This window comes from Gracilinanus agilis, chromosome 1, assembly GCF_016433145.1.
Source record: "Gracilinanus agilis isolate LMUSP501 chromosome 1, AgileGrace, whole genome shotgun sequence".
In the NCBI taxonomy this organism is placed as follows: domain Eukaryota; kingdom Metazoa; phylum Chordata; class Mammalia; order Didelphimorphia; family Didelphidae; genus Gracilinanus; species Gracilinanus agilis.
In genome coordinates this window covers 643,716,168-643,734,292 of record NC_058130.1, presented here as the reverse complement: position 1 = coordinate 643,734,292, position 18,125 = coordinate 643,716,168, and the positions used below count along the sequence as shown (strand labels likewise).

Sequence of the window (18,125 nt, the reverse complement as noted above, 5' to 3'; positions counted from 1 at the left end):
TTTTTTTTAAGGCTTTATAAACCCTTCCCTCTCTCCTATAAACCTTTTCCACACTCTTATTAATCTACAATCACTGAGCCAATCAGCACCCAGGATACAGAACACAGCACTGTGATTGGTCTCCTTTTATTCCAATAGCCAATAGTGTGCCATGTACAATCTCACATTGGCAAACTTGTGCAAGTGGTAGTGGCATACTGCATTTCCATTATGTGCAAGATGGTATTCATCCGCAAAATCCCTTTATATAACAAAAACTCCACAATACAAAATTAGGCTTTTTTTTAAACCCACAATACAGTGAAGCTGCGATAAGTGTACCATGATATAGTGAGAGACAACTGTACATTTAAAATTACATTAAATAAAGTATTTCAATTTGTAACTGATGTTTCCACCATAGATTCTACTGTGGTAGAAAATATGGAAGATTCAGAATAAAAAACTTTTAGTTTTATGGTCTCAGCAATTCAACAACTTCAAACTATAATAAAAGAATAATTGAATATTTTTCTTGCATTTTAAAAATTAAAATTTTTGGTGTCATGAGGACATACTTTGGAACTACCACCAATAATGTGATGAGATATTCTGAATCAAGGACAAAGTCATCTTTCTTTACGATTTCCGCTAGGCTTCTAGTTAATAAACTTCCCCTGTAAAATAAAAGGGAAGAGAGAGGGGACAGAGGAAAATTATCCATCAAATCTGGAATCATGAACATATAAAACTAACAGAAATAAGCAAAAACATGTTTATATCATTTATTGATACTGCAGATTATAATATTCTATTAAAGAAAATATAGCCTGTAAAACTCCAGCCAAACTTATTCTTCTATTTCAGAATTCTTCTCAATTTTAGTTTCTATTATTTTACTCTTTCTTCTTCATTTGTACAAGGTACTCTCTTGATTGGCAGGTGCTCCAAATTAAACATAGGTAACTTTCATTTGTTTTTATACTACTTTATTCCACCAAATTTATATAACATCTTTTCTCCACTAGAGCAAAGGTTCTTAACTTTGTTTTTTTTTTTTTTCAGGTCATTGACCCTTCAGCAGTCTGGCAAAGCCTAAGAACTCATCACAATAAGCTTTGTTAATGCATAAAATACATAGGATTACAAAGAAAATCAATTTTACTGAACTACGGTTATAGAAATACTTTTAAAATACGCATCTACGATCCCAAGTTAGGAATTCCTAATACTAAAGTATATCTGCATACTGCACACTACTGTATCTTAGTCACCACCAATATTAACCATTTCATCTGCTGCACCTATTCATATAACTCAGATCTATCAAGTCTTTAAGATACAATCACATCCACAGCATAACATTACAAATAAGCAGGTTAAAAAGTAGTTATATTTTATTGCAAAAATCTTCATTCACAGAAGTAATAAATTGGATAGTGCTCATTGCTTATCTGTCTTACATAAGGATTTTTCACTTTTTTTTTTTTTAAGGACTATATCTCTCTATCTCACCCAGCCTGGAAATGCAGAGCTAATAGAAACCAATCCCATTCAGATCAGCATGGAGTTTTCATCTAGTCCACTTCTGACACAGGCAAATTTTTCCTTCCTTAGGAAATCAGGTGGTCCCCTTTTCCTGAGGGTTCATCATGCCAATGCACCAGTGCTGAACTTAATGCAGAGGACCAAATTGGCTTAGCCACTGCAGCTCAGAATGCTTGAACTTGAGATTGGCAGGGATTACAGGCATGAATTACTATATCCAGTAATTTCTCACTTCATAATAAGTTATACTATAGGAGTCATTTAAATAGCAAAAATCCCTCGTATATTTAAAATATTTCTTATTATAACTCAATAGACACATAAGTTTTCAGACAATATGCACAAAATTGTCTTTTGGCTTTCCTGAATTCTATGAAAATTCTCTTAATGAGTTTTCCGCATTAGTCAAAATAACACCATTTTGCTAATGGAAATAAGAAAACTGAATTTATTGAAGAGTGACTAGGTCTCTCTAATACTCCACCATTAGTTTACATTCAAATAAAGAATAGGTAGGCTTACGCATTCTTTCTTTCCAAATTCTGAAGACTGCCTTTCAGATTATTATATGCAGATGCTCGGGCTTTCAAGTCATTGTCAATTTGGTTTACTCCCTAAAACATCAAATAAAAAAAATTGAAATTATATAATTTTTTTTACAGCTAAATCCAGGAAAGAATTTGGAGTTAGACATTTAGTTTCCTTTTAATAAGAAACAATCTGGTACTTTTATTCCATAAATAAAACACATTTCATTTTATACATATTTTAAAAGCATGTTATTAATTGAAAGTTACTAAATAGCCCAACAATATTTCCAAAATAAATCACCTAGAAAAATTCTATCTTAATCTTATACTATTACTACATCATGGTTTCCATGAAATTGAGAAAGCATGGCTAAGTGCCATTTGCAGAGTCACAAAAGAGATAAGTCTGTCCCAGACTGAATCCAAAAATCATTGAAAAAAAAAAAACACAGACAATTCGTCTGACCATTAAGGTCTGACTCACTGATCACATGATATCATTCCACTATTACAATTTTAGCAAAAAGACTGATCTATCAAAGTCAATTAAATTGGATAGAAGGAAAAAATCATACATTAGAAATGAATTTTCAAACTGCACACTGAGTAAGAAAAATTGATAGATTCCAATCTCAAAAGGTGATTCAGATCTACCAACATTGGTTCAGGAAATATTATGCCCTTTATTATTATCTCTTCTTTTCTTCTTCACTATATAAATTTCTCCACCTTTCCCATCTCTATATTATTATAACTATAAAGAAAACTGGCCCATAAAAAATCCCCCACATTTCCTATTTGGTTTTCAAATTTATTCTCTAACTCTATCTCTGGCATAATTATATATAATTCCTAATACTTCCTAATTAAGTCTTTTTCAAGATGATGATAAAATCTGTTTCATAACCTGAACCTGACCAACTACAGGTCAGGGATGTTAAGACAAAACAGAAGTAGGACAAGGAGAAGACAGCTTGGAGAACCAAATTTACCAAGAATAGTTCACAAAGTAGATATTGTGAATAGAAATAAACAGAGTTAACTATAGAGGGAGGTATATATTTTCATGTATTTATAAAGTGCCTCCTCAGATACAGTGTGGTCTTGTAGAAAAAAAATGAGTTTTGCAGTCCTGGCTCTGCCTTCACTAGCTATACAGTTCCTCCTCTGTTAACTGAGGGGGATTGGACTAGATGCTCTTCAAAAATGAACAATCAAACATCAAATTTAATTAATCCTAATTTTCAGGTACTTAAAATTTTTTATTTCAAATTTTATAAATTTTCTTTCACTGATTCTTTTAGAGTTCTGAATTAAATGATTCTTGTGATTTCTCTGACAGTGAAATCTCTTTACTCCATCCTTCCTTTTCAACAATTTGAACAACCAACATTAGAAAAATGCTTGCTATACATCAAACAAAAATAAGTCCCAGTTAATATCAGCAGCTAGGTGGCACAACATGCCAAATTTGGAGTCAAGAAGAATTCAAATGAGATAGCATGAAGCACTTTACAAACCTTAAGGTTTTATATAAATGCTAGCAATTATTAACATGTAAGAGACCTATTTTAGAATAAAACATCAAACTGTATATTTTCACTAAAACATTAGGGGGACTTGGATAAAATTCTTCTTGATTCCTGACTTCATTTAATTATGTAGCATCTCATACAAAAGAATTTGATGGGAGAAGGACAATCAGTCAAAGTAATTTAGATCCTAATTAAAATCATACTGTTTAGATCATTACAATTTGGTGAACAATAAACTGGTTTTTAATTACCTTCCTCAATGAAATTTCTGGGGAAATCTTCTGGGAAACTATTCTCAAGACAATTTTGACAATCTTTATTTTCATATTTTAAAGATTTTTTTGCTTAGGATTCAACTGGTAATTTATAATAGAAGTAAAGATTACATTTAATGAACATGCTATGTAGACTTAATATTAATAAACATAAGAAAAGAACATTATACACACTTTCATGGGATAACAATATAATAATATTATTTAGCATTATATTATATAAATTATATAATTATACTTATATAATTATGTTGATACTTTTATTAATTATATTATATATTATAACAATATAATGTTATTTAGTATTTCAATCAGTGACATATGAGCAAATTAATGTGGTAAAAAGTATCATAGTTAGTCATCTATATGATAAATAAAATTTAAAAGTTCTATCTTCACTCTGATCTTACCTTGCCAATTATTTCAGAAATATTTTTCAGGGACTGCTTTATTGGATACTTGGCCATATCCCATTGGAACCTTGTTATATATGTAACCAAGTCAACTGAAATGTAGGAATAAGTTAAATTTAGTTACTAAAGAATCAGCAATGAGATTTTAAGAAGCTTATTATTCATTATCTTAATGCAGAAAGGAGCCTTGAGAAAGTTAGCAGAACCTACAAATCATATTAAGTATATAAATTTGAGGGCTTCAGTTAAAAAGAAAACATGCAGGACTCAGGGTTCCAAACTCATAATTAACTAATTACATGGCCTCTCTATATTGCCTAAGGGCTCATTAATTATTACCCTATGAATTATGTGATAATAACCAAAAAAAGTCCTCTTTTAACGATGACAAGTCTTTTTTTATTATAAGCCACAAATAGGTGAAGTATAATCATAAACAAGATATTTATCATAAAATATAGTCTCAAAAAGTAGGCTCTGGGTAACTTGTGGCTCTTCATTACCAAATTGCCTCAACCAACAAGAAGAGCTGTAGGCATTTCACTCTATTCTACCCATATGCTTCCAAAGTTACCTCCCCAGTTCCACACACCTTCTCCAATCTATTCCTCTACTCTCTATTACCAAATCCACATATCTCTGGTAATAGCCAACATTTTAGCCAAAATATCTGTTATATGAGGGGATAAATTAATTATCTATACTGGTGATGAAAAAAGAAAATAAGAGAAAATGAGATTTTTAAGTACAATCACTCATCTTACTATAGCAAGAGAACACCTATTATGCTTATAAACTCCGTAAGAGCAGAGTTGTTGTTTTTTTGTATCTCCATGATCTAGCAGAAGGGTCAGTAAACTCCAGGCCACTGGTCAAATATGGTTTGCTGGCAGCCAAGAAAGATTTTAACATATTAAAATACAATGGGAACAGATTTGGCCCACCTGCTGTATGTAGTTGGCTGACTCCTGGTATAGATGGAAATTTGAGGTTCAGGTCCCCAAAAGCTAAGAAAGCTTTTTAAACATTTAGACAAAGGTAGCATTTTATATTATAAATTAAAAGTTACAGTAGGGACTGAGTCCTAGGCTGAGGCATATTGTTTTGCTGTTTCAAACAAAACATGAATTTTGTTTTTAGTAATACTTTTTTTTTATTATTTTTTTTTATTTTTAACCCTTGTACTTTGGTGTATTGTCTCATAGGTGGAAGATTGGTAAGGGTGGGCAATGGGAGTCAAGTGACTTGCCCAGGGTCACACAGCTGGGAAGTGTCTGAGGCCGGGTTTGAACCTAGGACCTCCTGTCTCTAGACTCTCACTCCACTGAGATACCCAGCTGCCCCCTGAATTTTGTTTTTAAATAGACAGTAAATAGAAGTGTGGAAAAAGCAAAGGTATAAAGTAAAACAAAGCACTCATAGGGAACATTTTCTGTGATATCCATTTTGAGTGGTTCTGTTGCAAAGGTTATAACTTGGCCCATTCATACAAATTCATTTTACAATCAACACTGCGATATAATAATGGTCTATGTATTTAACATTACATGCCAACTCTGCTGTATGCTTTTTAAGTATAATGACTCATATCTAATTTGTGAGGTAGCGAGATTGTGAGACACTTGGCTTACCTCCATTAGCCAACAGATTTTCTTGAACTTTATCTCTACTATCCTCTAATACATCAGCCATATATTGGGCCACTTTCTTAACAACTCTTGATGGAAAGGAAAAAAAATCAGTTATTACTTTAGAAAAATAAGGATAATGTTAATAAATAAGACCTAAAATTATGAACTTACATAATGAAAACACTTAATCATAAATAAATGTGTCTTCTTTTAATATAGCTATGCCCAAAATGGACAATATGACATATAAATCTAGCTCTTACCTTCTACAAACTCTATTTCAAGGGTAAGATGGACCATGTGATTTTTGCTTTGATTTTTCTTAAAAGTAAATTTCTGGATCTGATGAAATCAACTAAAGTTTTAAGAATACATAAAGATGAACAATAAAGGGATATTAGCAATGGTGTTTGATATTAGTTGAAAAGTAAAGGTGGGAAACTATTAAGAGAGATATCTTTAGTAGAAAGAAAGGACATTGAACTGTTTGTTGGGCAGGAGAAATTTCATTCTGGTTCTGTCTTTTAAAAAAATCCATCTAACCTCTTTGGTTGGTAAACTCCATCAAAGGTCAACAAGAATCATAAAGCAAAGTTAAAAAGAATTTACAATTTTATCAATCTGTAAATGAAGGAACTGGAGTAGGTGATCTCTCTAAGATCCCTTTACCACTCTAATGCTCTGTAACCCCATAAAACAGATTGTAATAATCCACATATTAGATGATCACAAGACTGGATAAAGTGCTTAACCATAAGAACTAAGAAGGAGGAACGTATTCCAAATAAGCACTGGAAATAGCTTCCAAAAGATATAATAGATTAAAAGTGAAGGATGAAAAAGTGGCATTAAATGATTCATTAATTTAAGACGTACTTTATGGAACATTTAATAAATATTAGTGGAGCTGAATTGAATTAAATTCAGGCATTAGAAACTGTTTTTTAGGTTCTGTGGCATATAAAGTTGTGATAGCACGGTATATGTTCCAGTGGATCTTAACATTTGGTCAAGGTGATAATATCCTTCAGATCACACACACAGCTATTAATTGTTAGTGCCAGAACTAAAAGTCAGACAGTAGAAAAGGGAGTACAATTTCCATTACTACTGGTGATTTTTTTTTTTTGCTTTCAAGACTCAGATCTACTACTGAATTGACTCTTTATCATTCATAGTTTTAGTTGCTGAACTAATTTATAAAATCTTTTGAAGCCTAGTGCTACAAGGGAATGTTTTCTGTAGATGAGGTTGACATGGCAGTGGGAACAGACACTTCCATTAGCTCTGCTCATCCAAAAAGGGATAACCACAGAAAGTTAACAGAATGAAGATTAGCCTCTCTCTTAAGGGAAAAATAATTGCTTGGGTATTAGCTACAACTATTTTCAGGATCACTATGTATTGTTCTTATTTTTAATTTTAAAATGCTGCCTATTAAACTAAAATCTCCAGTACCTTGCAATCTTGTCTGAAAGGCTATGAGTCCTAAGGGATGACCAAGAAATAACAGCAGCTTTGGACAATAGTTCTGCTAATTCACAAAAGAATAAATCTGTAAGGTTAGCAGAGACTTCTTTTTTAATTTTCAGTTCACCTAAACTAAAGGTATAGTCTAATTTTGAATTTCAGAATTAAAATAACTATACATGACATAAAGCTTTCCTAAATGATCTTCCCTAGTGGTCTTTCATTTTAATTTGTGCATTAAAAAACAACCACTTTCCAAAATGATCTAGATGAGCATTACCTAAAGTTAAACTTAAATGACTAAAAATTATAAACAATTACTATTAAGGGTTATTTTACTCCACAATATATAGATTAATAAACTTGTTACCCCTCCACAAATGCATCCAGTTTGGCCAATTCATCTGATAATCCAACTAAAACATCCAATGTGCCAACCTAAAAGACAAAGATAAAAAAGCAATATCTAGTCTCATTCTATTTCTAATAATCAATCAATAAACATTTATTAAGCATCTCTTTTATGACAGGCACTGTGCTAAGTACTGGGAATACCGTGCAACACTGGCCTCCTTGCTGTTGCTCCAACAAAATATATCTTCTGACTTTATTTACTTCATTAGCTATAAGTAAGCTCCCTTCTTACCTCTGCCTCCTGGTTCCTTCAAGTCCCAGCTAAAATACTACCCTGAACAAGAAGGCTTTCCCAAACCCTCTTAATGTAGTGCCTTCCTTCTTTTGATTATTTCTCTTTGTTGTTTGTACAAAGTTGTTGACATGCTGCCTTCCCTCATTAGACTGTGAACCTCTTGAGAGTAAGGACTATCTTTTGCCTCTTTGTATCCCTAATACATAGCACAGACAATGGCATATAGTAGATATTTAATAAATGCTTGTTGACTAACTTTGTACATATCTGGCATACATCTATCCAGATACGTATTGTCTCCCTATAAGAATGAGAGATCCTTGAGAGTAGAGGCTGTTTTCATATTTTCAATGTGTTTCCAGTATTTTTATTTTTTTAAAAGCAGTGCTTGAAAGTCATTCATGAAAACACTTAGTAATTGCTTGTTGATTAGTTGATTGTTCTTCTTCCAAAGCTCATTGTATTTTAGCTCACAAAGCCCTATCAAAGAATCCTACACTCTTTACAAATGTTGCAAACATCACTTCAAAAATGTTAAGAAAATTCTCTATCCAGGAACCCTATTCTCACCAAACCTGTCTCATCATTTAATGTATTTTCCATTGTTAGTCATTTTGTTTTTGTCACATGAGAGTAATATAGAAAACACTTTTTATTAGCCTCAAAAGTGGATACTAATAAAATTGTGCAAAAATTTGGATTAACGCACAATTATAAATTTGAAATTATAGACTTGAGTTATAGACTTGAAAACCACAAAATTTTAAGTCTAGCTACCATGTAAGAACAATTTTACTATTATAATTTTATATATGATTACAGAGATAAAGCCCTGAAGTACAACTTTAAGTAAATAATATATTCTACTTCATAAAACAAAAACAGATTCAAGTTTTTCTATTTTTAAATGTGTTATGATGCTCAGAAGTATCCCTAAACAATTTGAAGAATCATGGCACAGCAAAAAGAGTGCTAGACTTAATTTTAAAGGAGTTGAGTTCAAAAGCAAACTCGGTGGCTTACAACTTGTGTGATTTAACACAAGTCACTTAACTTTCCAGGACCTCATGTCCTCATATGTAAAATTAGGGAGTAGATTAAATGTCCTCTAAGAACCTGTCAACTCTAAATCTATGATCCTATGAAATTTTCATTTTAAAATATAAAAAAGTTATGAATATATATTTTCACAAGATACTCATCCTTTACACTTCAATTATGAACAAAGAAAACTTAACAGAATAATAAAAATGTTGTTTAATTTCAGGGTCCTATTTCTTCCTATTTTCTTCTGTCAGTCAGTGATTGTGTCAATTTATCTATATTTATACACTCAAACAGATTTCTACAAGTACATTAATTGTAGCAGAGAACTCAGACTCCTGACATATATAAAACTGAACATAAGTTCCCCTGAACTGAGAGCATGAAAAGTAGAAAACCAAGTTCAGAATGCTTTTATTTATTACTCAACAATGGTGTCTATTCAAATACCACACTAATGTACTTTTCTTAGTAAAATTTATACTAACATTGTTTTGAACATATTGGAAAAATGGGAAAATTCTAAGTCTTTTATAAATTGTTTGAATAGAGTACAATTCATGTGTGTGCTTTAATTCTCCAAAATACAGCTCTTTTTTTTATGAAAAGCTCTAATTAAAGTTACTAGCCTTTTTGCTGATTTGCTGATAATGAAGAAATCAAATGCTGAAATTTCTATACTAGATATTTCAGAAAATGAAGCACTTACTATTGATCACTAAGGAACCTTACTAGTGATACACCTCATATCCCTGGGGTCTTTCCATTTGTCCTGCAGTTGATTCTTTATGCGCTTTCTCCTTCATTAGAATGTTAATTCCTTGACAGAGATGTGTCCTTTCTATTTAAATCCCCTGTACTGGGTACAAAATAAACTTTTAATAAAAGTTTTTAAATGCAAATATTTAATTCATTCATTCACCTTTAAGTCAGGAATGTTGAACTTTGAATTATGAGAAAGATTATTAATTCTACTTGTTGCTGAGTGTAGCTTCTCCCATGTTTGCTGGCATGTTTTCTCCCCAGGAGCTGATATAAGCCAAAACTCCGTCATACTTATCAAGAAATTTTTCCAAAAGTAAAATTGATACTGAAATAGAAAAAGAACAGAGAGATATAAAATTTATTTCTAAATTGCATTGGTTTCTTAGTATAACAACTTACTTCACATCTAAATATATTCAAAATGTCAATGCCTCTAAATAATAAATACTGATTAAATATATCTCCCCAGGAAAAGGATTTTATAAAAGAATATAGATTAATCATGAATTCAAAGATTAAAAAATTTGATTTCCAAATTTATGAAGTAACAAAACTTCCTATATAGGAGCTATATAGAAAGCTATATAGCTATAACACTATAGCAGAACAAGTTATCATACATCAAGAGAGCTAGAAAAAGCCTCAAAAATCAACTAGTCCAGGGGCAGTTGGATGGCTCAGTGGATTGAGAGCCAGGCCCAGACACAAGAGGTCCTGGGTTCAAATCTGGCCTCAGACACTTCCTAGCTGTGTGACCCTGGACAAGTCACTTAACCCCCATTGGCTAGCCCTTACCATTCTTCTGCCTTAGAACCAATACACAGGATTGATTCTAAGACAGAAGGTAAGGGCTTAAAAAAAATCATTTAGTCCATTATTTTCATCCTATGATGAGGAAATATGCCTACTAAGCAAGGCAAATTATCTAAGGTTGCCCATTTGGTTCTAATGACAAAGAATTTCCTGACTTTTAAGTCCAATGCACCTTTCACTAACACCCAGCTAAAATGTCACCAAACATCTATTCGAAATAAGGTAAAATAAAAGTCTCCATTTTTCCACTGGGAAAAATTAAATGTAATCAAAGCATTTCACTGAATCCATGCCTCAGTATCTAATAATATCCATATGTACCTCATATCTTCATTGTTTCCTAAAAAAAAAAAAAAAAGTTAGGAAATATGTTTCTCCCATACAGGGGAGAGTCAATTATACAGGAAGAGAGATAAATGGAGCCAAACTAAAATTTCAAGCCTAGGAAGTACTGAATGGAAAAGGGCACAAATTAAACAATGGAGAATGGTCAGTGGACCCCAGGACCCTAAACTCATGGTAACAGGTCTCATCAGGGAACAAGCACTGAGCTGGGTAATCTGGCTACTAATTTAAGGTAAATTCAGAACTCTTATGGCAAGGTTTAACTATCAACAATAATGTTATTATATTATGTTTGGCACATCATTCTGTGCAGTTTGCTCCTATATCAATGTTTATATTCCGTATAACTATTCACAAAGATACTACGAAACCAACTCAATCCTGACAACTGGGTAGCCTTCCCTATTCAGACAACTTGCTGATAGGCCCCATCTTCTGCCTCAGAACCAAAACAGAGTATTAATTCTAAGAAAGAAGTTAAGAATTTAAAAATAAAATAAAACAAAACCTTCAAATTGTCTAAAAGACACTGGGCATCTATGAGCAAAAGATCTAAATGGGTTTTTAAAAAATCAAGAGAAAAATGTTAATTATTTGAAAATGTAAGAAATTTTAAATGATGCAGTAGTTAGAATAAGTCTGATTTTGCTCTGCCATGGAAGTGTTCAATTCTGCATGCCACATTTTAGGAAAAACTGAAGGCAGCATCTGAGATGGAAAGAGGATGGGAGTTAATGCCACATGAAGACTAGTAAAAGGAAGATGATTTAGGGATGCATGTATGTGACTGTAGTATAGAAAAGGGATCGAAATTGCTCTGTTTGAACACAAAAGATGAGACTAAAAGCAATGAATTACATGGAGGTAAATTTAAGTTTGATATAAGAAAAAGAGATCAATTAGAGTTGTACCGAACTAAAATAGGTTACTTCAGGAAGTAGTAGTTTCTAAATCCCTTCTTAGCTTTTGAAAAATGTTTATTATTAAATTTAAATAATCCAAAAATACAAATATTTCCATATACAAAGAACAAAAAAATAGCACTTTAAATGAAATTGTGGACTTATTTCAGATAGAATTTTTTAAAAGTGTATACTACAATAACAATGATAGAACTGTCCTATCCATATCCCCTTCGGAACTTTGGAGAACTTCAAAAAGAGGACAGAAATGCTTGTGAGAAATGTTATAGGAGAGTTGTGTTTGCTTTAAATTCAGGGAAGTGTCTAGCAGACTCCCTATGGACATGTGGGAGACTTTGAGACTACATTACCCATAATTCCAATGGGTCTTCGGGCGTGGGGACGTCAAGGGTCCCCTCGCAGGGGGCAGTTTAAATTCAGAGGAAGGCCAAAAGAATGCCTCTTGATCTTCCTGAGGAGCTGACTGATGGGCACGGAGAGAGGATGGGCTCCCGCAGTAAATATAAAAGATAGGCGCGGTCATATGTATTTTACCAACATGGCCATGGCTTTAATTAAACTACTAATTTCTATTATTATATCAGTCTTTATCATTTTTAATCATAACAGTTGTTAGATTTAAAATGGATTAGCAAATCTCTCACATACTTCCCGACTCTCAGATATATAGCTTTTAAATCTTTAAACTGCAAAATGTCCAAAAATAGAAATTATTAGTCCCAGTCATTTACTATAAGAATTGTCTCTCATTTTTTTTTATAGTTCTGGAAAAGTTTTTTTCCTTTCCTTTTTTTGGGGGGGAATGGGGCAAAGAAAAGGATATACATAAGGCATGACTTAATCACATAAGTATATATTTCTAGTCCCTGATAAAATCAGAAAATCCAAAGAACTAAATGCAGAAGTGGAAAGAGGAAATTAAAATTCCCAAAGGATGTTATTCACTTGTTTTAACTGAGGAATCTATTTAATAAATAAAATAATGTTGGATATTGTCCCACAACCTCTCAACATACAGTTTGAACTTCCTTTTATCTTTCTTTTTTAGCTTACCCAGTACTTTGTAACTTTTTAATAATACAAATAGTAAGTAATATTATACACTGCTTATTTGTGTAGTTGCCTTAATCATCCTACAAAATTGTAAGCTCCTTAAAGACAGTAGTTATCTCTCATTCAGGGATACACCAAATGAGGCAATGTATATAAATATATCGCAAATTTTAAAGCATTATACAAATATCAGCTCTTATTATTATTTTCGTAGAACACAAACTACAGGGTTTTATATATAGTAGATGTTCAATGTTTGCTAATTAAATCTAGGGTCCTCAAAGATTGACACCAAGAAAACTAATAGATCCTCACCCATCTCCCAAGAAATAAGACTGTCTTTTGTCTTCAGAAGAACTGTTCTTTCCCCTAGGAGAGCAAACTACATTGCTAGTGCTAGAAGCCTGAGACATCATCTTTTTTAACCACTTTGTTTTACTAATGAAGAAACTAGGATTCAGCAACTAAATAATTTTTCTGAGATCATACAGCTAAAGAGTAAAAACCAAGACTAGAATCCAGGTTTCTGGTCTCTAAGTCTGATGCTTTTCCCACCAAACCATGCTTCTTCCAGAACTTCTCCTCAATAGTATACCACCCCTGAAAGGGTGCATTTATTCTAAAACAAGTCATGAACATTTCATCTTCCCGGGGGTAAGAAAAGAATCTTCTCTTCTCTTAACTAGAAAGCAAGGAGGAAGGCTAACTATAGTACTTGGTTTTTTTTTCCCTGAAAAGGTTCTACTCCCTAAATTTCAAAAAATATTAAATAAGCACTTAAAATCTGCAAGGCATTATGTGTCAGGCTCCAGTACAGTTTTTAATAAGTCACAACTCCTTGTCTCTATGTAGGTCGAGAACAAGATGTATATATAAATACCTATAATAAAAATGAAACCCAATAGGAATAAAAATTTATAAAAGAGTATCTGTATCTTCCAATTATTAGAAAAAATATTCAAAATACTTAATAATCAAAGAAATGCACATTAAAAAAGAGATACCAACTATAAAATTACTCATACCAATGAAAGTAAATAAAAACAACAAATTCCAGCAATTGCTGACATAATTCCAAATAGAATTTTCCTGGAGAGCAATCCAGCAATTCAATGCAAGGGAGAATCATTCCCAGCAATCTCATCACTAGGTATGTATCTTAAAAAATTATCAAAAAGAAAAAAGATTATTTAATATAGCATTATCTGAAATTGTGGAAAAATTAGAAACAAATTCCTTTCTAGAAACAAGTTCCTTTCTTTCTAGTTCTAGCATTCTATGATTAAGTGAAGCTGAATTAGAAGATATGTACATCAAACTTAATCATCTAACTGGAAAATATATACATAGCAAAAGAAGGAGTCACAGAAGGAGGATATAACTGACAAATTAACAGATGGATGGATGTGAATATTTAAAGGTCTTTTATAAAAATTTAGTTGTAGAGGCAGCTTGGTAGCTCAGTGGATTGAGAGCCAGGCATAGAGACAGGAGGTCCTAGGTTCAAATTTGACCTCAGATACTTCCCAGCTATGTGACCCTGGGCAAATCACTTGACCCCCATTGCCTACCCTTACCACTCTTCTGCCTTGGAGGCAATACACGGTGTTGACTCCAAGATGGAAGGTAAGGGTTTTTAAAAAAAAAAGAGAAAAAGAAAAAGAAAAATTTAGTTGTAACTATTAATAGCTAGCATTTATATAGTGCTCTGAAGTTTTTAAGACGTTTACATATCTTGCCTCAAACAGTAATTATGTGCCAGGTACAATTGCAGGTCCAAGAGACGGATCATTATATCAAACAGAAGAAAGTAACATTTGAACCAGACTTGAAAAGCAGCAACAAGATTCAAATAGATTTGGGAGAGGTAAAGGGTTTGTGGGTGAAGGGAGGGGAATGATCGGGAGGAAGAAATCCAGATAAAGGAAACAGAGACCTTACACAGACTACAGGGACAAGGATTTGATCAGATTGACAAATAAGGAAGATTTTTTCTGATAGAGTGAAGGACAGTTTAGAATTTCAAGAAAGTAGAAGTATTGAGACTTGTTAGCTGTTAAAACTGTCATCACCAAAGAGGTGATAGTAAGGGTTTACAATAGGGCAGTAAGTATAGAGGGCTAGCTCTATATGGTAAGGGTTCTGAGTGGCGTTTAGTGGCATTGGATTGTTAAGACAGGAAAAAGAAAATGAGAACAACCAGACTAGTGGTTAGCCCATGTTGATCTGACACTATGGGATTTGGACTTTATTTTATACTGGTTTCAAACAAAGAACACAAAGAAAGAGTCACAGCTGTGAAGGAGTTACAAATCATACACAATCCATTAAAGTCTAAAAAGTAGAGATATAGATACAAGGACAAGGGCCAAATTCCAACCACCAATTAGTAGGGGTTAATTCTGGGAGCAGAAATATATTTCATGGAGATGTTTACTAATTGCGTTCTGCCTTGATTTACAGGTCTGCACCTGGTCAGATAGTCTGGCTTCAGTCTTATCTCTATCTTTGTCTGTGTCCAGCCTTGACTATATTTTTTAGAGTTCAGGCTTCTTAATTATCAAGAAGGGAAATTTTTAATTCAGTAGTTGCTGGTCTGCTAAGGACTCAAAGCTTTTCAATAAGTCTATAATGTTTTTCCAATAAGAAAAGTTTGGTTCATAAGGTGTCAAAAGAGGGGTTTCAGATTTTTATCTATTCTCTTATTGGCTTCCCACAAGTAAACAGTGAAAATAAAGGTGATCTTCTTGCTAATTGATCATCAAAGACAATATTACATCTCCTATCTCTTACCTGTACCAATCTACAGTGGTACAGGTTGACTATTGTGCCTGTAACAAATTCCTCGCCTCTATCTCTTTGAATGTCTATGTTCCTTTAAATCTTAGTTCAAACCCCACCTCCTACAAGAGGCCTTTCCTAATCCTCCCCCAATTTTTATTTCAAATATATTTATATATGTACCTGACTCTCCCAAAAGAATATAAGCTCTTCAAAGCAAAGGACTATTAATCTTTGTCTGTATATTGCCAGCATTGAGCAATCCCAAACTTCATTAAAACTGTCAAGAGCATTACCACTCTCCTCCCAGTCACCCAGACCCTCAATTCTGGTATCATCTTAACCACTCACTACATATATCCAAGTCACTGATAATCTTGACATTTCTACCTTTACAGTTGCCCTTCTCCCCACACAGCACTCCTCTAGCTCAGAGTCACATCACCTCACTACCTTATCACAGCCTTGTAATTGGTTTCCCCATCCCAATTCATCCTCCACTGATCTGCCAGTGATTTTTCTAAGGTGTGGGTATGAATGTCACCCACCCCAACTTAATGAACTCCAGTGGCCCCTATTACTCCCAAGATCAAATGTATACTCCTTTGTTTGGCATCTAAAGCTCCTGATACAAACTTCCTACCTTTCTTGTCAAACACAAAATTTGGTTCATCTACTGTTCTGCGTGCTTTTCCTCAAACACTGCCTCTTAGCTTCTTTGTTTCCTTCAACTCAGCTCAAATACCACCTTCAGCAAAATGTCTTTCTCAGCCTTCTCCCCCTCCAACCTCCCCCCCCATTTACAGTGTACATAACTTATTGTACTTAGCTGCTTTCATGTTGTTTCCCCTATAAGAAATATTTTTGATGTTTCTTTGTATCTCCAGTACTTAGCACAGTTCCTGGCACATTGTAAGTACTTAATAAATGTTTATTAAGTGATTAATCAAATGAGATAACATTTGTAAATTGCTTAGCACAATACCTGGCAAACAGTAGGCACCATATAAATGCTCCTTCCTTTTCTCCACTTTCTTTCCCCTTGACTGAAACAAAGGGGATTAATTTAAAGCTTTTTGATTAATTGATGTAGCCCGATAAATATGAAGTCCTGTATTTGTGGAAGAGGGGAAGAATCTTAGCTATGTTGCAAGCAGCAAGCCTGCTTCCCATAACTGCTATTTGGAGGTCTGTGTGCCAAATAAAACACTTATTAATACAGGTCCTCTTCTACTGTTCTCCTGACTGAACCCCATAATGAAGGTAGGGTTAGGAAATAGCATCATCAAAAAGGAAGAAATGGTTAAGAGAACTGAAAGCTGCAGAGCTCACCAAGAAGGAAGAATGAAATAAAGCCTTTGGATTTGGGACTCAAAACATCATGAATCATAGGATGAAGAGTTTCAAAAGCATAACACAGATGGAAGTCAGAACACAAAGGCTAAATGGGTGATGCAGAAGAGGCATGACAATAATCATCAAAATTAGCTTGACACTTGTTAAAAGGAGATCAGTAAAGCAGGTGAGTAAGCAAGTAAGCAAGAGTCAGCAACTAAATAATCAAGGACTCAATAAGCTAGAGAATATAAACTACTGGAGGAAGGTCTTATTCATTAAAAACTGCTAGGAGAGGGAGTTACATAGTACAGGAGAAAAAGCACCATGCCTGGAGTTGAGAGAATGTGGGTTTAAATATGGCCTCAGGCACTGGTTAGCTGTGTGACCCTGGGCAAGTCACTTAACTCTGATCGCCTAGATCTTGCCATTCTTCTGCTGATACAAAGCAAAAGCTTAAAAAAAAAAAAAAAGAATAACTGCTAAGAAAACCTGAACATAATTTGGCAAAAAGTACATTTAAACCAGTAGCTTATATCACATGCCACCATTAGTTCCAAATGGATACTTAATATAAATATTTAAGTTTAAAAAACTGGAAAAAATGGATGATGGTATCTTTCTTAACTAAAAAATGATAAAAAATTTAATTTAAATTAATTTTTAAAATTTTGATAGCTTTTGTTTTCATATTATCAGTATTTACCAATTTGAAAAAAAAAAGTTCAGTACAATCAAATACATTACAGTCAGTATTCCATACCCACACTACTCCATCTTAGCAAATAAAGGAGAAATGCCTTTTCATTCCTTTTGGGGGTGGGGGGAAGGAGGGGAGTCAAGCTTTGTCATTTTCATTTCAAATGATTCAGTTTAGATTGGTGTTGTTCTTGTAATCATTGAAGCTATTTTCCTTGTTCTCTTGATTCCAACTCCATCAGTTCATATAAATTCTTCCTTTGTTTCTCTACAGTCATCACATTCATCATTTCTTATAGCACAGTTCCATTACAAATATACTACAAACTTGGTCCAA

General features: G+C 33.3%; 1 protein-coding gene across 1 annotated transcript in view; it reads right to left on the bottom strand.

The window, feature by feature from the left end:
* Nucleotides 1–18,125, bottom strand: part of ATP6V1C1 (ATPase H+ transporting V1 subunit C1) — a 54,889-nt gene that overhangs the window by 23,595 nt on the left and 13,169 nt on the right. The window contains exons 2-7 of the mRNA XM_044668714.1: nucleotides 9,997–10,164; nucleotides 7,752–7,819; nucleotides 5,912–5,997; nucleotides 4,278–4,372; nucleotides 2,050–2,141; nucleotides 558–656 (exon numbers count right to left, since the gene is read on the bottom strand). Coding sequence (XP_044524649.1) covers nucleotides 558–656; nucleotides 2,050–2,141; nucleotides 4,278–4,372; nucleotides 5,912–5,997; nucleotides 7,752–7,819; nucleotides 9,997–10,128 — 572 coding nt within the window. The 5' untranslated portion in view covers nucleotides 10,129–10,164. The remainder of the gene's footprint in view (nucleotides 1–557; nucleotides 657–2,049; nucleotides 2,142–4,277; nucleotides 4,373–5,911; nucleotides 5,998–7,751; nucleotides 7,820–9,996; nucleotides 10,165–18,125) is intronic.